Source organism: Tasmannia lanceolata, unplaced genomic scaffold (assembly GCF_043159265.1).
Source record: "Tasmannia lanceolata isolate RefF3 unplaced genomic scaffold, GAP_Taslan_0.1 ptg000012l, whole genome shotgun sequence".
Lineage (NCBI taxonomy): Eukaryota > Viridiplantae > Streptophyta > Magnoliopsida > Canellales > Winteraceae > Tasmannia > Tasmannia lanceolata.
In genome coordinates this window covers 40,914,646-40,938,964 of record NW_027518689.1, presented here as the reverse complement: position 1 = coordinate 40,938,964, position 24,319 = coordinate 40,914,646, and the positions used below count along the sequence as shown (strand labels likewise).

The 24,319-nt window shown below is 37.9% G+C and overlaps 1 protein-coding gene across 2 annotated transcripts in view; it reads left to right on the top strand.

Annotated features, from left to right (window-relative positions):
- Positions 1 to 233: 233 nt before the first annotated feature.
- Positions 234 to 24,319, top strand: part of PTP1 (protein tyrosine phosphatase 1) — a 28,492-nt gene continuing 4,406 nt past the window's right edge. For both annotated transcript variants that reach the window (XM_077392586.1, XM_077392585.1), the window contains exons 1-5: positions 234 to 581; positions 10,218 to 10,314; positions 10,458 to 10,540; positions 10,688 to 10,828; positions 12,577 to 12,711. In XM_077392586.1, coding sequence (XP_077248701.1) covers positions 393 to 581; positions 10,218 to 10,314; positions 10,458 to 10,540; positions 10,688 to 10,828; positions 12,577 to 12,711 — 645 coding nt within the window. In that variant the 5' untranslated portion in view covers positions 234 to 392. The remainder of the gene's footprint in view (positions 582 to 10,217; positions 10,315 to 10,457; positions 10,541 to 10,687; positions 10,829 to 12,576; positions 12,712 to 24,319) is intronic.

Below are 24,319 nucleotides of genomic sequence, written 5' to 3'. Positions count from 1 at the left end.
CTCAGGGTTGGAAAAACCAGCCATGAGGTTACTCCTTACTCCTTAGTAAAAAGAGGAGAGAAAGCGAATAAATTATTTCCCCATATAAATTCTCCCCACGTAAGAGCCCGCTTTGAAAAGTCCACGCGGAAATACAGGGGAACGTATCATATGCAATCTTCTACATATAATAACGAAACGTCCCATCAGTGGGCCCATGTCAAGCTTCTTATTTAACAACTCGTCCTCAATCCTCAGGTAAAGTAGGGGCCGAATATATCATCACCTAATTAACCGCGTTCATCTTTCGTCATTTTGAGGTTTCCGTCCGTGTTTGTTAACAGTAAATTTCAAAAGAAGCAACGGGGAACTCAACGAGCTCTCGTGGTCGCACCAGAAAGTTGCGATCAACAATGGCTGCATCATCTTCAGGAAAACCCCCTTCTCCTTCTTTCTCACCCCCCTTAGATTTTGCCTCCGATTCTCCACCGAAACTCCGGTTATCGCCCGATCAGATACGATACTGCTCCGAAGCTGTCGGAATCCTCAAGACGAAGCTCCGGAATCCAGGAATCATTTTCCAAGAATTCGATTCTCTGCAGGTATAGAAGAATCTAACTCTTGTTCGATTTCTCTGATTTTTTTTTTTTTTATGTTTTTTGCTTCTCGATTTGTTTTCTCTGTTTGTTGGATGCAGTTTCATGACATCTGAGGGGTAATAAATGGGGTTTTTGTTTTCCGAACTCCCAAAACCCTAGAAAACACATCTCTAGGGTTTGCCGCTGATGGAACGTTTATGAATCGGATAGATTCCGTGTGTTAATTTTTTTTATATAATTTTTGAAGATCATTTGTTTACTTGCTTTTACTTATTGGGCCAATTCCTTCTATTAAAAATTGAAAAGAGAGAGGGAATTTGTATTTTCTCAATTTAACTGGATGAGTTTCATTCAAGATGTAAAATGACTCTAAATCGTTTTGCCTTGTTACCAAACAATTGATTTTATTGAATGAATTTCAGTGTAATGAAAACAAGAAAACAGCTAATTGATTGCTTGGTCTCTTCTGATTCGCTAATAGTAATGGTTTAAGACAGAATCTTGTTTTCTGATCCAATTAAATGGTTTTGTCTGTGATTCCAAGAGCACGGTGTTGTGGGGTTGTAACCCAAATCATAAAGGTTATGGGGGAGGTGAGAGTTCCTTAAATTAGTCTCTCATATTTGTCACGTAAAAGATCTGTTTCTTTGCTTCTCTGATGGAAGTAAGAACAGAGGATATTTAGGAGATGTTAGGTCTGATCTGTTCGATAGCAACGGGTTTCCATCTGTAAATGGAAATCTTAACATTGAAACTATAGCGTGGGGCGATCTAGTAAGTGACTGCTCATGCACTCCCAGACCTGTACAGCCCTTGCTGATAACAAATGGAAGTGAACTGATTCCCAACACTCGATGTTAAAATCTCGCTTTATCATATCCTCCACCACCAAGAACAACACTTGTCCAAGATAGAGAGAGATGAACAAGAAGAGAATATATTCGCAGGGCAGCAAGGAAGAAGAAAGGATTCGTGGGCTGGCGCAATGGAGTTTGGAACTCAAGCCCCAATCCACATAACCTCGAGTTTTGGGGAACCAAACTCAACATGCCGAAATGAAGGATGAAGCCTTAGAGAAGAGGGGGTTCGACTTCATCCAACATGCTGCTGAAGATGAAGAAGGTTATAAAGAATTGCCAGAAGGGGATTCATGATCGGGAATGTTGCAAGTATCTGGAGGCAAACGATATGAAGTTTTTTGGAGAGAGTTTTTTTTTTTTTTGAAAGATAATAGATTTTATTTAGGGTCCATTTGGGTGCCACAAAAAAGTCAGAAAAGGACTGCTTTAGGGGAGCATAATCGGGTCAAACATCGCCCTAATGGCTAAAAGGTTAAAGCTTCCCTCTGTGTTCTTCTATAAGACGCAAAGCTTATCAACTATAAACCAAGGGGCCTGGAATTCCTATAAGTTAACCAATCTCCTCAAGGCCCGCAGGAAACAGTCGGAATTTTCCCCCTTCTACAGTGTTTCAATGGTGTTTGGTTTACAAGGAAAAGACTTTTTCGATTTAAGAGCTTTTCTTTGTTGGTCACCTGTAGGCCCACGTAGCGCCCAAAATACCCTCGAAATTTTCTTCCTAAATCTAGCGAATTTAGGTGGAAAATCTAGGGTTGCAACTTGGGTCGGGCGGGTCGGGTTCTCAAGAACCCTACCCTACCCGAGAAACTATCTCGGATCGGGTTGGGTTTTTTTTCCCCCGAAAACCTACCATTCACATACCTGGACCTACTCGAGATAGTTTCTTGGGTTGGGTCGGGTTTCTCCACATTTCCACAAGATCTGTCCCTAATGGCGAATCCAAACTGTGATTAAGAGTTTAAGACCCTACATTAGTTGATGAAATATAAGACAAGAGGATTCTTTGAAGAAGATAAGGGTTTTTCCAAAGATACTGAAATTACAGATATTTGAAACTTCTGTAACTAAGAAACAAGAAAGCAGAAGAACAGATGCATCTGAAGGAGCAAAAAACAGAGGGCATAAATCAATGAAAATCTTGATTTATAATTCCTCTTTGTTTTGCATGTGAATAAGATAAGGATACATGGAAGAATTCTACATCTCAGAATTACCATGACCCTGTACAAAATCATAAAATCTCATGAACACCTAACCAAAATGTACAGAATAGAATGCTTAGAGCCGTAGACCCATCTTATAATTACCCTTTCCAATTTTCAAATGCCATTAATTTTATAAGAAAACAGAAACCAGTAACACCTCAAACTCCTCAAACCACCAGTAACACCTCAAACTCCTTAAAAACAACTCTGTTATAAGAAGCAGAAAATGATTTTTACTAGGAACAAAAACATATAAATAACAACACCTTGAACAGGAAAATGACAATAAACAAGGAACATGACAATGATCAAAGAACCTGGCAATGATTTCTACTTGGACAGAAACATATAAACAGCAATATCCCAATGATCATTGATATTAACCTAAATAAGAAGCAGAAAATGCAAGAAGAACAGTAAAATTATAATCTTATAAAAGAAAACCTAACAAGAAATCCAAGAAGAAAGAAGTGAGGTCGCAGGTTCGATCCCAGCTTACCTATTAAAAAAAAAAGAAATCAAAGAAGAAGAAGAGAGTCTTAAAAAAAGAACAGGGAAAATTAAAAAAATGGAAAAAGATGAGCATACCTTTGAATCTTCAATTCTTCATGCGCTGGAAGGGGCGGGCTTTGGCAAAGAAGGGAAGATGAGCATACCCCGTTTTCATTTTTGGAAACCCTACTTACCTTCATTTTTGGAAAGTGAGACAAAAAATGAGAGACAGAGAGAGGGGACTATTCAGATTTGGCAAATCGAGAAAGTGAGGGAAAGAAAGAGGGAATTGGTGAGAGTGATTGACGGCATAAATTTTCCAAAAATGAAGGTGGGTAGGGTTTCCAACTGCCCCGACCCGAGATTAGCTCGGGTTTTTCAAGGTCAAACCCGACCCAGCCCAAGAACCGCCATTTTGGAACCCAACCCTTAGTTTTTTCGGGTTGGGTTTGTTAGAATATGGGGGATATCACCGTTGGATTGGGTTGAAATTACACCATTGGATCATCATGGTGGTAGATTAGGCAAGTTGGTTAAAGGAGGAACTTTAATAGATTAGGCACCTAGATTAAATTAGTAACTAGATTAAATTAAAATATTCTAGTATGATCTCTTTCCATGTTTACCATGATCTTCTTTCTATGTTCATCATGTAAGTGCTCTATATAAGCACCATTGATTCTCTTTGTAAATCATCAAAGTTTAGTGAAATCTTCTCTAATTTTACAGGGTTGAGCGGGTCGGGTAAAACCCTACCCAAGTTGCAACCCTACAATTTTGTAACTCATTGACATTTCCTCGGCCTCCCCCAAAATTTCTATGGCTACTTTGCAACCATGTTACTGATACAAGTCCTAAATTAACTTGCTCTGATGTCAATTATGATGGAACCGAAATAGAATGACAATCACAACCTTCAACTTAAATATAAACCTGAAACAAAACCTATCACATATCTCCGTAAAAAACAAGGAGAGCAGAATATGATGCTGCCTTAGAGTGAAAACAACAGAGAAAAGTGTAATATTCTTTGCATAAACTTCAATTTTTGTAACTAATCAAGAATTCCCCAAAGAGAGTACTTTGCATTATACATAGAGATTTTTTTCACCTCCAAAATACGTTTTGTTCTTAGGAATGAACATCCCAGGACTTTCCCACACATTTTCTAACTTTTAAACACTTCTAAAACAGTCCTAAACATGGTAGAATTCTTTCGTAACAAAAAATAGAAACTTTCTAAAAAAAGAAAACAAACTCAATTATCCTCTAGAAATATAAATTTCTATCAAAATATAAACTTTCCAAAAAAAAGAAGAAGAAAACTAACTCAATTCTCCTCTGCAAATATAAATTTCTATAATAAATATTTGCAAACCGATCCTAGTTTAGAACTTAAACTTCTTTAGTTGAAAATAGAAACTCTAAAAGCTTCAAAAAACCTATTTCTCCTAAAGCATGGATTGTCATAACCGAACAAAATATTGCAATAAGTCAAATTAGATCACAAAAGTTCATAAAAGCTTCTTTCTTAGAAAGCTATCCTTCTCCTATTTCTAGCTTGCAGGACCTATGGGTATGTGTTGTTTAAATTCCCTTTAGGTTGGAGAAAATTTGATTCCTATCAAATTGATAACCCAACCTGATTGTCTTCAAGCTTCAAACGAAGAAATTATGGAAACGTCTTCTGCTAAATGGGGTATTTGTACAGAGCCCCTACCTTTCTTAACTAATCCTCTATACATATACTTCTTAAGTTCTTGTCCAAGTAGTTTCTAACAAAACAAAACCATCTTCTTGATAGAATTTCATAGTATCATTATGAACACTTTCAGAAGACTTCATTTGAGAAATGTATTAAAAAACTTTGATTCTTGCAACTCCAAATTTTTGAAATTGAGTGTAACCCCAAAATCAATGATGTCACTCCATCGTCAATGTAATCTTCATCTATTTCATAGATTCATTGATGTTTTCATCATAAATTTGCTTCTCATAATGTTTTTGTAGACCCTCTTGATCTAGGTAAAATTCATCTAAATTAGACTCCATAAAACTTCAAGCGATCCACTTCATCTTCTAGATACTCATCATAGTACGTGATCATGAATTCCTTCCAGCAATTCCTTACAACTTTCTTCATCCGCAGTATCATGCTGGATGAAGTCAACTCTTCTTCTTCGCCTAGGGCTTACTCCCCTCAAGTTGGAGTGTAAATGCCATAGAACTCCAGCTTGGTACAAAGAAAACTATAACAACAACTAAAAATAACAAAAAGTAAATAATATCATACACACATCCATCTTAGTATAACACTGATCAAGCTGATGTGGTAAATATACAATGAAAAGCATAAACAAAAGACAACGATCACCATGAGCAACATCGAGATTAACAACCAACCATTAGAAAAGAGCAGCTCCTCCTGAAGTAGCATGACGACGAGAGTGATACAAAATACTGCCTCCCCCTGAATCAGAGCCCGACAAATACATCTGCAAACCATGAAGGATCGAACGGTGACACCTCAGCAGGGAAATCACAGCGATCCATCGAGCAAAATACGCACTTTAAAGGTGCGCACATGAGCAACGACGAAGCATAACGAGTGAGAACACCGATTAAGCAGCACAACGCCAAGAGGAGATAACTACCAATGGGGAAACCATCGGAGACAAGGTCGACGGGAAAACTGTTGCCTGGAGAGAAGAAGAAAAGGAGAAGATAACCAACCAACGATGGAGAAAACATCATCTAGTGACAGGGTCGACGGCATGAATATCGTCGTCTGAAGATAGGAAGAAAAGGAGGGGGAAGATAACCAACCAACGATGGGGACACCATCGTCTGGAGACAAGGTCAAAGGCATGAACATCGTCGCATGAAAAGAGCCGACCAACGATGTGGACACAATCGCCCGAAAAAGAAGGTCGACGGGAAATGAAGCCGTTGCATGTAAAAGAGCTGACCAACGATGGGGAAACCATCGCCTGGAAAAGAGAGGTCAACGGGAAAACGAAGCCTTCACCAGTAAGAGAGCCGACCAATGATGGGGAAACCATCGCCCGGAAAATATAAGCAACAAAGTCTGAAACTAATGTGTAAACCAAGCAGCACAATACCAACAGAAGATAACCACCGATGGAGAAACCATTGGAGACAAGGTCGACGGGGAAACCATTGCCTGGAGAGAAGAAGAAAAGGAGACGATGACCAACTAACGATGGGGAAACCATTGTCTGTGACAAGGTCAACGGCATGAACATCGTCGCCTGAAAATATGAAGAAAATGAGGGAGAAGATAATTAACTAACGGTGGGGATACCATCGTCTGGAGATAAGGTAGACAACATGAACATCGTCGCCTGAAAAGGGCCGACCAATGATGGGGAAACCATCGCCTGTAAAAGAGAGGTTGACGGAAAAATGAAGCTGTCGCCTGTAAAAGAGCAGACCAACGATGGGGATACCATCGTCCGAAAAACAGAGGTCAACGGAAAAATGAAGCTGTCGCCTGTAAAAGAGCAGACCAACGATGGGGATACCATCGTCCGGAAAAGAGAGGTCGATGGAAAAACGAAGCCGTCGCCTGTAAGAGAGCAGACCAACGATGGGGATACCATTACCCGGAAAAGAGTGGTCGACTGAAAAACGAAGCCGTCACTTGTAAGAGGCCACCAACCAACGATGGGGAAACTATCGCTCGGAAATGAGATGTCGACGGGAAAATGAAGCCATCACCTGTAAGAGAGCCGACCAACGATGGGGAAACCATCGCCCGGAAAAGATAAGGCATAAAGCCGGAAACTAATTTGTAAAACTACATCAAGAACATGGAAAGGAAACAACGAACATGGAGTAGAACATAAGGAGAACACAACAACACTCCCCCTCGGGTGAGACCAAAGTTTCAAATTTCGATTTCAGAATGTGTTTCGGTCCTCATTGAATTTCGGCCGAAATTTCTGAATTTCGATCAAAATGGGACGAAATCTATACGATGGCTATTTTTTCTCCTACTTTATTTCGACCAAAATTTTGATAATTTCGGCTGAAATTTCGGGATAACATTAAATAATTATTAAAAATCTAGATTTTTAGGTGAAATCCCTTAAATTTTGGCCGAAATTTCAGGGTAAACGACCAAAATTTTGAAATTTTCGGTTATAATTAATTTCGGTTTCGTTATCAACCAAAATCTGAAATTTAGGATTGAAATTTCGGCCTAAATTTAAAACCTTGGGTGTGACTACATGAGCCCAGACAAGACAAGAGAAGACAATGAGGAAGGCGGTAACAACCAAGGGGACGAATGAAGATCATAAAGAGAAGATGACAGCACTCTCCCTCAAGAAAAGACAACATAACAACTCTCCCCTAAGAAGACAAAACGAAGAAGAAGACAACATCAAGAGAAATGAACAACTCCAAGAAAAATATGACAACACTCCCTCTCAAGTTGAAGGTTGAATACATTCAATTTGCAACGAATACGAAGACAAACATGGCACCTCACCTCACTCGGACATTTCATTGAACACTTGGTGTGCGCCTTGAAGAAGAAACAAAGAAACGAAAACAAACAAGGCACTACACCTCTCTTAGACATTTGAGCAAACACTTGGTGTGCGCCTTGAAGAACTATATAAACGACATAGAAAACATAGAAGACAATGGAAAGAAGTTCACAACACAAAGGCCCAAAAAGATAGAAAAGAGAAGAATAAAAGTATTTGGTGTTGAGATTTGGGGTTTGGGTGGAAGGCCAAAAGGGCTTTGGGAAGAAGATTTCTTTCCAAATGAATTCAAAAGAGAAAGAAAGGAAAGACTTGGGGTTTTAGGGAGAAAAATGTTTTTTTTTTGTGTTTGGGATTTTCCGCAAAGGTAAAAGGGTTTGCGGAGAGAGACTCGCATCGCAAGGGGGAGAGATGAGAGATATTATCGCAAACAAATGGGAGATCGCAACATGTGTTTTTTTTTTTGGGTGTATATAAACGCAAGACATGCAATAGAGTAATTGCAAGGCACTCGAAAAGGTAATCGCAAGACATGAGGGTGAGACAACATGCGATTAAAAAAAAATCGCAAGTTGGGGAGTTGAAATCGCATGTTGGGGTTCTGGGATTATATAATCGCATGCCCTAAACAAAGCTTGCAATTAATAAAAAAACTTTCGCTTAGAGAAACACATATAGATAAAAACACAGAAATAAAAGAGAGAAACGAGATGGGAGAGATTTTAGGGTTTCTTTTCTTTCTTTTACGGAAATAGTTGGATGTGAGGTGCGATTACTTAGGAGAAATGGGCGTAACACAGAGAGAGAAAATAGGGTTTGAGAGAGATCTTAGGGATTTGCAACCCAAAAATAGAAAAGGAAAAACTGAGATGGAGAGAGTGGCGTGCGAGATAGAGAATGACGTGAGGTATGAAATAAGGATAGATTCTTCTTCTTTCTTCTTTCCCATGGATCTTTGCTCTGATATCATGTTACAAATGAGATTATGGTTAGAGTGAGGAAAAACCGAAGAAGAAGAGGAGTGAAGGGGATGAAGATTCTCCACTAGGAGCTTCTCATGTATATGATGTATATATAGGCCCAGAGTGAAGAGGATGAAGAGTCTCCACTAGGAGCTTGTCATGTATATGATGTATATGTAGGCCCAAATAGGGCATCAAATGTACAAATACTACAATACCCCTAACAATCCCAGTAATACCTAAACTACCCTTACATGTTATTTAACAACAGGTTTCAACTTAAATTTGTACCTGTTAACTTACCAACTTCTCAAAAGCTTAAGCTGTTGGAGAAAGGCGTTATTTATCTTTTATACTTTAACACTCCCGCGCACGTGTGGCCCACTTGGCAAACGCGTGGCACATGTGGTCCCACTTTGGGCCGACCATCGCATGTGGATTTTTGCTATCCGAGAGGTTTGAACTCGAGACCTTTGGCTCCGATACCATGCTAACTTACCAACTTCTCCAGAAGCTTAAGCTGTTGGAGAAAGGCGTTATTTATCTTTTATACTTTAACAGTACCCAAACAAAACTAACCCCATGTCTCAATAAAATACAAGGAAAGTAGAATATGCTGCTGCCCCAAAGAGAAAACGACAGCGAAGAGTAATACTCATTGTATTAGTTTCAATTTTCATAATTAATCAAGAAACTCTCCAATGGGTTTTACATCACATGCATAGATTCTTTTCACCTCGAAAACACTTTCTTCCTAGACACAACATCTTAAACTTTTCCTGCACAATTTCTAACTTTAAAACAGTCCTAAACAAGTTAGAGTTCTTTTATAACAAAAATAGAAACTTTTGGAAGAAAACTTACTCAAATCTGTTGTTAAATTGTAACTTTCTTTGCTAAACTATTTCTAATTATGAACCAGTCCTAATTTAACCTTCCTACTTTAATTCAAACTTTCTCAGTTCAAAATAGAAACTCTAGAAGCTTCAAACAACACCATTTTCGCTCAATCCCAACAACAATATTCCAAAAATTCAATTTAAATTCCCAAATTCTTAAAAATTTCTTTTTTCAAAAATCATTTGTCTTTCTCCTATTTTTGGCTTGAAGGACCTATTGGTATGTGCTGCGTTGCTGCGTCAATTGCCAATTAGCAAACGGTAAGAACTACTTTTTGATTGAAGCCTTTCTCCTGAATTTAGAAAGGAGCGCAACACCATGTTGGGTGGATTCTTTTCTATAACTTATTTGCTTTTCTTTGTTGGCTTAATGAGCCAAAGTATGGATGGGAGTGCTCTTTGAGCATCCATCAGATATCTAATTCTTGTTAGAAGTTCATATGCTATGAGCCCATGCTTAAGAACTTTAAATATGATGGTTATTCTCTTAAATTGTTGCTTGGTATGTTGCATCATTTTCATTATGCTGGAATAACAACCATAGGGTTGTCTATATAGTGAGGCTTATTATAACTCTATGTGGAATTTGTCTTCTTTTCTTTTCTTTTCATATTTCATTTAATGCAGATGTGGTTATCATAATGCTTTCATAGCTCCATAATTATCTCTTTAATATACTGAATATTTAAGCTTCTTGCTCCCAGGCTAGGAGGATAAAAAAGAATGATATGATGAGAAGCTGCAGCGTGGCTCTTGAAGCAGCCAATTTAAGAAAAAATCGCTACACAGATGTCTTGCCATGTATATTTTTTAGTCACACAAGTTCCTTTTGTTGAAAAGTTGAAATTATTATAACGGGCAAACAAAAAGTTCTTTGTGGAACTTTTGACATCCCCATAAATAAAATCCTTGATCAACTTATTTTCTTTTTTATTCATTTTCAGTTGATAACTCCAGGGTTGTTCTCAACTCAACTAAGGATTGCAAATCGCTGGGGAGTGGCTATATCAATGCAAGCTTGATTATGGTAGAGAATACTTTTTCGGGTGTTTTGACAATTTTATGAAATCACGTGAACTATTTTGAGTACATAGTACCCCTACATGGTAATTTGTGTGAGGTATTTGGAATTACATTTCCATGTTTGACCTTCAAAAATTCTTTTTAAATGTAGACTGCTTCCGGTGGAAGCCGTTTTCAGTTCATAGCCACCCAAGGTCCACTACCACATACCTTTCAAGACTTCTGGGAAATGGTAATCCAGTATCGGTGTCCTGTGATTGTGATGCTTACTCGACTGGTCGACAATTACAAGGTACTTCACTGTGTGAGCTTAAAGCTAATTTCCTATAGAAGCCATAGTTTCACAAAGTCCTGGTAATACCTGCGTCTGGAACTTAGTTGCATTCTATATCTCCCAAGTTGTTTTATTTAAAGGTAGATGCCTAATGGCACAATTTCAAATGTCATGATACAATTCTTTTTGGAGTTAAATTTCTTTTGATGCTTTAGCCCATTTATATGGAGAAAATGCTCTCTCTCTTCAGTTTTGTTAATCGGTTTCAAGATTTCGATGCTCTGTGTGTAACAGATGGTATGCATTTTCTCGCAAAAATAATAATGTCTTGTGATGGTCCATTTTCACCTGTATGTGTCACATGGTAACAGAACGTTCATGTCAGGCATGGTAACAATTGCTATGCCTTCTCGTGTTCCATCTTCCTATGTATCTGTAACATATTGGCCGTAAATTCATGGGTGCATATTTGAACTTATAAGTTGCGCCTATACCAATTTTTAATGAAATTGGAAGCTCATCTATATGATGTTATCAAATTTTCACGGGTCTTCATGAATCGTGAGAGCTGTTCAAGACAGTGATCATTCTTGATACTTGTGGCGTATGCATTCTCATTGCAACATTGTTGTGCTCTCATGTAGTTTCTGACATGTTAATACTGTTAGAGTTTTTCTGATGGTGGACATGTTCGGCACCCGAATTTTTTAATATTTGTAGAAGATGACTACTCAAATGATATTAGAATGATAGAAAACACAAACATAGGATAGGATTTTTCTTTTTGGAAGACGACTACACAAATTTCATTAGAGGGAAAAATCGAGTGGGTTCACGAGCCTCATTAACTCTTTAAGGCGCCTCAGCCAAAAGGGAGAAGCATGAAGAAAAAAAGGCACAATTAATCCAACTGATGACATAATCATGAATCTGCTGATGTCAGCAGGGGCCATTGTGGTTTGGTCATTTTTAACATTGGAAAAATGGCCATTTTTTATTTTATTAAGATATATGTTTTTTCCTTGATTAGAAGCTTCTAGGTTGGGTTTTTAGAAAGTCAAGTTTCTAGAGATTTAGGTTTCTTTTTTTGGGCAGGTAAGCAGTCTTGAGTGCACACTCTTGTGGTTGCAAGTTGCAATACAAAGCACCTTCCAACTGAGGCATGGGCCTAAGCCTAAGAGATTTAGGTTTCTTAATCAGCATGTTAATGTAATGGTGTTTCTTATATGCTAGAATTTGAGTGTAGCGAAAAAGGACTAAAATTAATAGTATGGTTAGATTAGAAGTTCGATGTTCGTCTTAAAATATATTGGATTTTCATATATAAAAGTGATCTTCTGGTATTAACTGTACGGTTCTCAGGTCTTTGTTTTAGCTTCTGCTATACCAATAGTTCAAGTAAGTGTTTAGTGGTTTTCTTCTTTCTTTCAATTGCTACTTGCTTAAACTTTTGCATATCCATTGCATTGTTGCAGTAGTGAACACCTTTCATTTGAAAATTATATTAGCTGTAGAAGGGATACACAATTATCTTGTCTATCCTTTCTTTTGGGTTGACATGATGCTCAACAGCTTCGATTGTATATTGTCGTGAAAATTCTTCACTTTTCCCTATAGATGGGTGTATAACCCTTGGAGAAATTCAAATTTCTTTTACATCTGTTCACCTTCTGTCTATTTGAGCATGCAGTGTATTCTTTCTATGGATATCCAATCTTCCCATTTCAATGATTCTAATTTTCTCTTGTATCGAACTATGTCTGCAGATGGTGAAATGTGATGATTATTTTCAAGCAGAGGATAGGCCTAGAGAATTTGGAAAAATATGTCTCACCAACAGGTGCACAAGAGAAACTGATAATTCATTATTGTTGCGCAGTATGGAGGTGAAATACAAAGAGGTGACGTGACTTTGTGAGAATCTAGTTCTCCCTTTTATAGATAACGGTTTTATATTGGGCAGTTGCAAATCATTTTGGATATGTATGTTTTTTCATTTATTTGTGCTTGTTCTCATTTCACGAAATGGATCTTGTTAAAGTATAAAAGATAAATAACGCCTTTCTCCAACAACATAAGCTTTTGGAGAAGTTGGTAAGTTAACATGGTATCAAAGCCAAAGGGCTTGAGTTCAAACCTCCCGGATAATAAAAATCCACATGCGATGGTTGGCCCAAAGTGGGACCACATGTGCCACATGTTTGCCAAGTGGGCCACACGTGCGGGGGAGTGTTAAAGGATAAAAGATAAATAACGCCTTTCTCCAACAGCTTAAGCTTTTGGAGAAGTTGGTAAGTTAACAGATCTAATTTAGTTTTTTGTAACAAGCGGTGCTCTTAGATATTTCCTTCACGATGACTCGCAGGTGAACTCAAATTCTCTTATGTTTTTTTGTTTATAATTGAAAAAAGTGCATATCATGTCACAAAAAATGGAATGGGACTCTGTAACGACCATAAAATCTTTAAAAAACTTTAATGATAATTATAATTTAGGGATGCAAAACACTGAAGAGTTATAATGATATAAATTCTTTTTCTTGGAAACCCTTTTCCATAGAAGGGATTAGTTTAAGACCCGCGATAATCCCCTGATTTAGCTCCATACTGAGCCATTGACATCGTACCCTGCTTCAACCTAGCAAACTCTCTAGCTAGCCGATCCTTGACATGCACAAGGGAGTATTGATTGTTGAAGCGGGTCTTAAACTGATCCCAAGTTTCATTTTCTGCAGTCGGATAGTTTTGCTCGACGGATCTCCACCAGACTCCTGCTTCCCCTACTAGTAAAAACGAGGCAAGACATATCTTTTGTGCATCATTGCACCTCATAACCTTAAATATCCTCTCTATCTCTACTAACCAGTGATCAGTAGCCAAAGGGTCACCCGCTCCTTCAAATTCAGGGGTGGTGGTAATCCCTGAATTTCCTGTGCAACTGCGAAGCATCGTCCCTAGCCCTCGGCTCCTGACGAGCTGCCATATTGGTTGCGATAGCCTGCAAAGTGGCCTAACTAGCAGCCTAGGCCTGCTGCTGACTCATCAATATCTTTGCAAGCATCTGAAATCCTTCCTGGTCATTGGGCACTTGCTCAAGTACAGGCACTTCATCATTGCCTGCATTTCCAATATTCTCATTTGCACGACTTGCATTATTTCCACAACCAGCGGTATTCCTCCTTTGATACATTCTGCCTAAATAGACAAAAGCTTTATTACTTATTATTATATAACTTAAAAGAAATCTTAAGGTCTACACAAGTGACAAGTTTTGCATGTTATTTCTTCTTTTATGTCATGTGAGGGTCTTTCACTCATGTCATAGTTTGTTTTAATATTCATTTAACTACCCCTTTACAACAGCCTACCCATATTCACACGCACCAAGTTTTACTTAAACCTGGCTCTGATACCACAATTGTAACGACCCAAAAACCGTATCGAGCCGTTACCACAAAGAGACATAAAAACCTGTAATAAATTTACCAAGAATTTTTTTTAAATCATAAGGGAACAATTAATATCTATGGCAACTAATTTAACTAACATACTGAATGAAACCATCCAAATGAAATATCACCACATTCAAGATCCAATCCCTCCAAATTGGGATAATTTAAAAACTTCTAACAACTTAAACAAGCCTTAGATATTAAACATAAATGAAAATAAAGTAAATAAATGACGACATCTGTCATGACACTATGTCTTATTCCACAACTCTGCGCATTTATCTAAATGCCTAATTTGAGTTTATCTCGTTATCGTCCAATGTTGCGAAACCTGTAGGGTATATTTTTTTTGTTAGTTCATAGAACTATGCACAGTCGTTCGGTATTCTAAATAAGTACAAAAATAATTACTAAATGAAAGTACATAATTTGAATCATTAGTGAGCATATATTAATAACAATATCTGAAAGAATATGTCATCTAAATAAATAAAATAAAAAATTATGTGTCACGATATAATCGTAACTACACTAGCATGACATAGCAAATCAATAACTCTAAATATGCTATGAATAGGGTCATAAGAATTAGGAAATTATGAAGTATGAGACAGTTCTCCCAAGGTACTTCAGCTCCCTAATAACCTATTACTTTGCCCACCAATACGTTCCACTATCCCTGCCTAAAGGTAGTGGGCATGAGAGACTTTATGCTGCGTCTGTTAGCCGTTTTGCCTCTTGATATTATGGTCTAAGAGGATGCATTTACCGCCAAGGGGATGTGCTAAAATCCATGGCCGGCTTGGAATTCTATGATTCCTAGACGACTCATCCGCCACCCTAACCACCATATACCCTCATGCTCATGCATTTGTTTCTCTAGCCAGTGTATTGGTATTATTTACCAATCATTATTTATAAATCAGTTTAAGCAATTTCTTTGCTTCAATTTTTTTCAGTATATTGTAATAACATGGAATCCATATTTAATAATTCTAACATAACATGATATGAAAACAAAGTTTGCATAAGAAACAACTATTATTCAATGATTCTGCAGTTCAACCATATTAGAATAACCTCATGCTTGCTAAAGAATTCCTATCATACACATTTTAGTCAATAATTATTTAAAGTACTAAAATAGGTTACCGTCACCTGTCTTGAATTTAACCTGACTTGCAAGAGTGCAAATTTCTATGAGAGAAAGGAAGGAATGCGATATGAAAAATAAGACATTTTACGTGTTAAGTTTTTCCCAGGGTTACTATACTTCTCCTTAAGTTACATTTTGGGGACTTTTATGTGTCCATTATACTCAAGTTATTGTTATTGATACCCATGTCTCTTAGTTCTAGTTTATTTAATTTCATGAATTAACGTGATTGTAAAATGGTCTTTATTTTGAATTTCAAGCACCTTATTTAAAATTTATAACTTAGGTATTTGCACTGTTGCTTATTCTTATACATATATATATATATATATATATATATTTATTTATTTATTTGGATTTAGACGACTGTTACACAAGCTTGGAATCATGTCCACGTGAAATTATATATTTGCCCTTATAGGTGTATATCACTGTTTTTCTTATTTTTTTAAATGATATGTACATATATACAAAAAATCATTTTCCTTAAATATTTATTAGGCTATTATATATATAAATATTTCAAAGGTATCACATATATGAAATTTTTTTGTTCCTTTCATATATGTAACTGTTCATACTTACATTTATACATACGAATTTATAACTATGCATATATGTATATATATATATATATATGTGTGTGTGTATGCATGTATACTTATAGATACAGACATATTTAAATACATGTATACACACATATATACAGACATATACATATGTATAGATATATTTTCATGTATAAAATATTATGATCTGCTTGATTTATTCCTACTGTTAGAATTCGTACCTTATAGACTTATAAGGATTTTAAAAGGTAAAAATTAAATTAACATGTATTTCATCCCTTGAACACTTACATACACACATATATACATGTCTGTACATGTATACGTAGGCATAAATTTGTATGTGGGAATGTAAGTGTGAACAATTACAGATATGAAAGGAAAACGAAAATTTCATATATATGACACCTTTGAAATATTTATATATATAATAGCTTCGTAAACATATAAGGAATATGATTTTATGTATATATGTATATATATCATTTAAGAAAAAATAAGAAAAACAGTGATATACACCTATAAAGGCAAATATGTTATTTCACGTGGACATTATTCCAAGCATGGGTAACAATCGTCTAAATCCTCATATATATATATATATATGAGGAAATGGTTCGTGTGCAGCTGCCCAGATAGCTTATCTGTGCATGGCTGCCACAAACCATGGGGGGGGGGGGGCATATTTTTGGAGGGATCTAAAGCATTCATTTGGAAGGCCCTTCCATGGATAGGGTGTGTACAAAAAATCAGCCCTATAGGATCATCCTAACCCTTCCATTTGTGGAGGGAAAAAAAAATGGGTAGAAACAATGTCTGTCCATTTCCCCCTCCAACTTTGAGTGGGTTAGGATGATCCTATAGGGCTGATTTTTGGTACACACCCTATCCATGGAAGGGCTTTCCAAATGAATGCTTTGGATCCCCCAAAAAATGTGGCCTCCCCATGGTTTGTGGCAGCCATGCACAGATAAGCTAACTGTGCAGCTGCACACAAACCATTTCCTCTCTCTCTCCACACACACACACACAGATATATATATATATATATATATATATATATATATATATATATATATATATATAAGAATAAGCAACAGTGCGAATAACTAAGTTATAAATTTTAAATAAGATGCTTGGAATTAAAATAATGATCCCTTTACAATCACATTAATTCATGAAATTAAATAAACTAGAACTAAGAGACATGTGTATCAATAACAATAACTTGTATATAATGTACAAATAAAAGTCTCTAAAATTTAACTTAATGACAAGTTTACTAACCCTGGGAAAACCTTAACATGTAAAATATCTTTTTTTTTCCAGGTTGTGTTCCTTCATTGTTTTTGATTGAAATTTGCACTCTCCTAAGTCAGGTTAAATTCAAGGCAGGTGACGATACTTTAAATAATTATTTACTTGAAGGTGTATGCTATAAATTTTTTAGCAAGTATAAGGTTATTCTAATATGGTTGAACTGCAGAATCATTGAATAATAGTTGTATCTTATGCAAAGTTTGTTTTTATATCCTGCTATGTTAGAATTATTAAATATGGACTCCATGTTATTACAATAAACTGAAAAATTTCAAGCAAATAAATTGCTTAAACTGATACATGAATAATGATTGGTAAATAATACCAATACACTAGCAAGAGAAATAAATGCACGGGCATGAGGGTATATGGTGGTTAGGGCGGAGGATGAGTCGTCCAGGAATCATTGAATTTTAAGCTGGCCTTGAGTTTTAGTGCACCCCCTTGGCGGTAAATGCATCCTCTTAGTCCATAATGTCAAGAGGCGGAGCGGTCAACAGCCGCATCGTAAAAAGTCCCTCATGCCCATTACCTTTAGGCAGGGATAGTGGAACGTATTGGTGGGCATGGTAGGGAGCTGAAGTACTTTAGGAGAATTGTCTCATACTTCATATTTCCTAATTCTTATGACCCTATTTAGAGCATATTTAAAGATGTTATTGATTGGCTTTGTCATGCTAGTGTAGTTATGATTATATTGCAATACATTGTTTCTTATTTTATTTATTTAGATAGATGCCATATTCTTCAGATATTGTTATTAATCTATGCTCACTAATGATTTAAATTTTGTACTTTAATTTAGTAAGTATTTTTGTTGTTTAAAATACCGAATGACTGTGCATAGTTGTATGAACTAACATAAAAAACCCACCGATAGGTTTCGCAACATTGGACGATAACGATATGAACAAAAATAGGGGTGTTTAGATAGACGCGCAGAGCGGTGGAATACGACATAGTGTAATGAAGGATGTCATTTATTCACTTTATTTTCATTTATGTTTGATTTCTAAGACTCGTTTAAGTTTTCTAAGACTCGTTTAAGTTGATAGAAGTTTTTAAATTATCCCAATTTGGAGGGATTTGATCTTGGATGTGGTGATATTTCATTTGGATGGTTACATTCAGTTTATTAGTTAAATTAGTTGCCATGGATAGTAATCGTTCCTTTTTGGTTTAAAAAAAAATTCTTGGTAAATTTAATACTGGTTTTTTTGTCTCTTTGTGGTAACGGCTCGATACGGTTTTTGGGTTGTTACAGACACGGGTTTGGGGAGGTGAAATACAAAGAAGTGACGTGACTTAGTGAGAATCTAGTTCTCCCTTTTATAGGAGATCATCCCAACCCTACGATTTGTGGAGTTAAAAATGGACGTGTATAAACTTTCACAAATTTGTCCATATTTTGCCTCCACAGTTTGAAGGGTTAGGATGATCCCATGGAGCTGACTTTTTGGGCACACCATATCTATATGAGGGCCTATCAAATGAAAGCTTTGGATCATCTAAATAATGTGGCCACCCTAAGGTTTGTGAGCTCTGCTCATATAAGCTTATCTGAGCAGCTGTTCACAAACCATTTCCTCATATAGAAACTCTTTTCTCACACACACACACACAAATATGTATATAGGGAAATGTTATGAGCACTACTGTATTTTGATGAGGGCACTCCTCACTTTATTAAAAGTACGGTATGGCCCCCACCATAGGATGATCCAAACCGTCCATTAGATGGGCCACAACCTAAATAGGTTGTGGCCCAAAAATCATTTCCATAGGTTGATCCTAACCCTCTATAATCATTTCCATAGGTTGATCCTAACCCTCTATAATCATTTCCATAGGTTGAGCCTAACCCTCCGATCTATAGAGGGTTAGGAACAACCCTCTAACATTTAGATCGGAGGGTTAGGATCAACCTATGGAAATGATTTTTGGGCAACAACCTATTTAGGTTGTGGCCCATCTAATGGACGGTTTGGATCATCCTATGGTGCGGGGTCCATACCGTACGTTTAATAAAGTGAGGAGTGCCCTCATCAAAATACAGTAGTGCTCATAACATTTCCCATATATATATATATGTATGTTGTGATAAAACCCCTCTTCTTACGCGATCTACGATTTTAATGACAAAGTAAAACGAAAGAACACCCATTCTCCCCTTTCTTTTGAGCTCTCAACCCTCTTTACAAAACTTGCATACAAAATAAGCCCTAAAAGCCCCTTTATATAAAGCGGGCCATAAATTAGTCTTATCGAGCGAAAAAAAGACATAAAACGGGCTGGGCCAAACAGATAAACGGGCCTCCCGGGTCGCACATAATCTTTCGGACCCTAAACGGGTTTGAATTCAAGACACCCAACTCAACAAATCTCCACCTTGGCTTGAATTCTCTCCAATCACCTCTGCAACAGCCCCCTCGAGGCACTCACAATCTGCTAACACCAACCAAGTCCAAGTAATGCTTGAACTTGGCCACAGGAATAGGCTTGATCACCATGGCTGCTGGATTCTCTGTGGTACCAATCTTCTTCACAGCAATATGTTCCTTAGACACAACTCTTCAAACAAGGTGATACCTGACATCTATATGCTTCGTCCTCTCGTGATACATCTAATCTCTAGTCAGATGGATAGCACTCTGGCAGTCACAATACACAACTGTAGACTCTTATGGTAATCCGAGGTCACCAAGTAGCCCTCTCATCCAAATGGCTTCCTTCACTGCCTCAGTCACTGCCATGTACTCAGCCTCTGTGGTAGAAAACGCAACTGTAGATTGCAATATTGCCTTCTAACTAACAGCAATACCACAAAGAGTAAACACATACCCTATCAAAGACCTCCTGTGATCCAGATCACCAGCATAATCTGAATCCGAATATCCACAAACATTTCTACCAATACTACTGCTCCTGTCAAACACCAAACCAATATTTGAAGTTCCACGTAAGTACCGAAGTATCCACTTCACTGCCTGCCAATGCTCTTTTCCCGGGTTCCCCATGAACCTGCTAACAACACTAACTGCATGTGAAATGTCCAGTGAGTGCAAACCATAGCATACATGATACTACCAACTGCACTCACATATGAAACAAGTGACATGTGCTCCACCTCCTTCTCGGTCTGTGGTGACAAAGCTGATGAAAGTCTAAAATGGGTAGCAAGTGGCATACTCACAGGCTTACACTTCTGCATAGCAAAACGCTCAAGCACTTTGACAATGTATTTCTTCTGTGACAAATACATCTTGCCTACTTTCCTATCCCTCATGATTTCCATCCCCAAAATCTTCTTTGCCGCACCCAAATCTTTCATCTCAAACTCATCACTAAGCTCGGCTTTCAACTTGTTAATTTCTGACATGTCTCTAGCAGCAATGAGCATGTCATCATGAAATCCCAATAGGCAACACAAGGAGGGGGTGAATTGGGTAACTAAAATTTTTGCCCTAATTAAGTGTAATGTTAAAACCAATTTTAACAATTAGCAATTATAAGTTCAATTAGGATTTTGACATCAACACAAGTCTAAATCTAACCCTTGTTCAAATAATTATAAATATAAATAAGGGTTAGATATTACCAATCATCACAAGGAGGAGGAAGAAGATAGGAGACGACGCAATCATGTATAGTGATTCGGTCACAAATGGAACTACTTCACTACGCAAGTACTTGGTCTTTCCTAGGGATTTTCTTTCACTATTTGAGATTCCGCACGCCGAATCTCCGAGCTTTACAATAAACTCCTTCAAGGGAACAAACCCCCTTTTTACAAATCGCCTCCAAGAAGCAATCCCTCTTTCGCAATACCGCCTCTAAGGAAATCACTCTTCTTCGCAAACTGCCTCTAAGGTAATGATTCCTCTTCGCAAACCGCCTCCAAGGAAATCACTCATCTTCGCAAACCGCCTCCAAGGAAATCACTCATCTTCGCAAACCGCCTCCAAGGAAATCACTCATCTTCGCAAACCACCTCCAAGGTAATGATCCCTCTTCGCAAACCGCCTCCAAGGGAAAAGCTCATCTTCGGTAGTACAATGAATAATAAGGAAGTTTAAGCTCTCTCAAGCCTCTAAATAGCCAAACAATACAATGAATAGCTCACCAATCACTCCAAATGATTACAAATAAAAGCCCTAAGGAGTGTCTCTTGTTGAATGTAAAAACACAAATCAAAGCATAGAAGAGGATTTAAGAACAACCTTAGATTTGAAAGTGTAGGCTCAAGATAGATGTTAAATGATCTTGCAAAAGGTTATTTAGTTGGTCATGGATAGGGTATAAATAGCCTAAGTAAAGATATGACCGTTTGGGGGCAAAACCGTAATAAATTGGCCAAGAAAGAACTAGCTGTTTGAGCCCCAACGGCTATTTTTCCTGACGGGCGCGGTTGACCGGGGTGTCGCGGTCGCCCGCCCTTTCGGGCGCTCACTTTTTAATTTGATATTTCTTACCGCCGAGGTCGACCGAGCCTATTGCGGTCGCCCGTCGTGAGCTTTTTGGACATTATTTTTGGTCCAGAACCCTATCTGCAGTCTCCCGGCCCTATGGCGGTCTACCGGCCAAACCATGTTGGATTGTTTCTGGATTTCCAAAAACACATCCGCGGTCGCCCGGGAGAACCCCAATCGACCGGCCCACTAAGTTTTGGTAGGTGCTGGAATTCCAGCACACTTACCGCGGTCGCCTAGGAGACCCCGATCGACCGGCCCTGGTTGAAAATATTGTTTTACATATTAAAATTCTAGGGCTTTGGGCTATGGTCTTTGGGCTTTTGTCCGAGGTTTCCAAACACATTTTGGGGGAGTGTAGATGGTTTCCAAAGATGTTAAATTTGTTTATGTAAACCTTTTGAAAGTGCAAATATATTTTAACAAGAGGACTCCAATACAATCTAAAAGAATAGAACCGTGAGTTTTCTTGGATTATCTTGGCTCCTTAGCACTTTTTTGGACATCTTTGACTTGAGAGTGAACTCAACTTTCTTTGGGTCTTATGACTTCCTCCATTCTTTGAACATCTCCAATGGTCCATGAGGTGGTCACCAATGCTAGTTCATCTCCAAGCTTCTACTGGCACTTGCTAGGCATGCTTGTGGGATCTTTGACTTGAGCTCTTGACTTGAATATATTTCGAGGATGATCTCTCCCATGTGTGTACAAGCTCTTTGGTTCATTGTGCATCTTGATCCTCCAGCGATGTGTTGTGTTGTGTTGTGTAATGACGATATGACATGTAAAGTTTTTATTTAAGGCAGAACACTACAAAGCAACACATTAGTCCATAAAGACTAATCAATTTGAGTATGCTAGCAAGGTAAAGGTGAATGATTGAACCCATGGGAACCCTTAGGCTTATACATCAACATACAACAACAAGTATACAAATGTCCCATATGAGAGCCTCCTCAAATATACACAACTGTCATGCTCACTTCTGGTGTAACCGTTACTAAGCATGAAAGTGTCAAATCGCTTGTACCACTGCCTAGGCGACTGCTCCAGGCCATACAAGGATTTCTTCAAACTGCAAACATGGTCCTCCTTTCCCTGGATAACAAACCCCTCTGGCTGACGCATGTAAATCTGCTCATCAAGCTCACCAGGCAGGAAGGTTGTCTTGACATCAAGTTGCTCTAACTCCAAGACTTGCATACAAAATAAGCCCTAAAAGCCCCTTTAGGGCGTATTTTGTCTTGGATATGCATGTTTCTTCATTTATTTGTGCTTCTTCTCATTTCATGAAATGGATCTAATTTATTTTTTTCGTAACAAGGGGTGCTCTTATATATTTCCTTCACGATGACTCCCAGGCGAACTCAAATTCTCTTATGCTTTTTTGTTTATAATTGACAAAAGCGCATATAATTTCACAAAATATGGAATGGGACACGAGTTTGGGGAGACAAATATAGCCTAATTTTGGAAGTAATGGGTTTAACATCCTCGCCAAATATATTGATCTTTAAGCCCTACACAGACCAAAGTACCCACCAAAGACAAATACACAGACTGTGGTTGTAGGGAAACCCATTGATCTTTGGATCAAGGATAAAAACAGAAAGTCCCATCTTCACTTGATCCTATATTATCTCTAATGGAGAAAGAAAAACATACTAGCCTCTTATTTTCGTGGAGAGGGAAGAGGATCTTCTTCTTCCTCTTCCTCAGTGTAATTCATGATTAGCCATAAGGACCCAGAGCTTTATCTCTTCTCTTGTCAACACTGCCTTCCACACCTATTCTCAATCATACTCCCTATATAGCCATGCTATAATTTTAAAACTCCCCCCTGTCATTGTGGATTCCCTCGAGTTGACTCCCTTTTCCCTTGGCCATGTTCTGCGTTTTACGGCTGCGTTCTGCATTTTACGGCCGCGTTCCGCATTTTGCCCTAACTGTCAATCATAGTTTTAAAACTCCTCCGCGTTCACGTCGTCTCCCCCGAGTCACCTCCCTTTTACCTTGGCTGCGTTCCGCACTGCGTTGCATCGGCGTTCTATGTTTTGCCCTACAGAGTCAATAAAAACTCCTATGACTCTCGAATTATGACCGCGTCGACCGAGTACTCGATTGCGCCGTGCCAAGTCAACTAGGATTTTCTTCGACCGCGTTCCGCTCTACATTTGTGTATTTAAACACTGGTGTCAATAAGTACTCAGCTGCGTCAGTCGAGTACTCGACCGCGTCGTGCCGAGTCGACTAGGATTTTCTTCGGCCGCATTTTGACCCGCATCCGCGTTTTGAAACACTGGCATGCAACCCTTCAATTTGATAAACCTTTGAATTTCAATCGTTTTAACTTGGGTGTGGCCTGTTTGGATTAGGCGAGCAATAATTACGGACGGGGAAAAAATTATCATGGAAAAAAAATATTTCGACGGCTATTAGGGTTGAAACTTCCATAGATAACAAGGATTTTTTTTTTTGGAAAATGAGTTAGCCAAAGTTTGGAAAAGTCATTTTCCAGTGGGATATTTTTCCAGGAATTTTTTT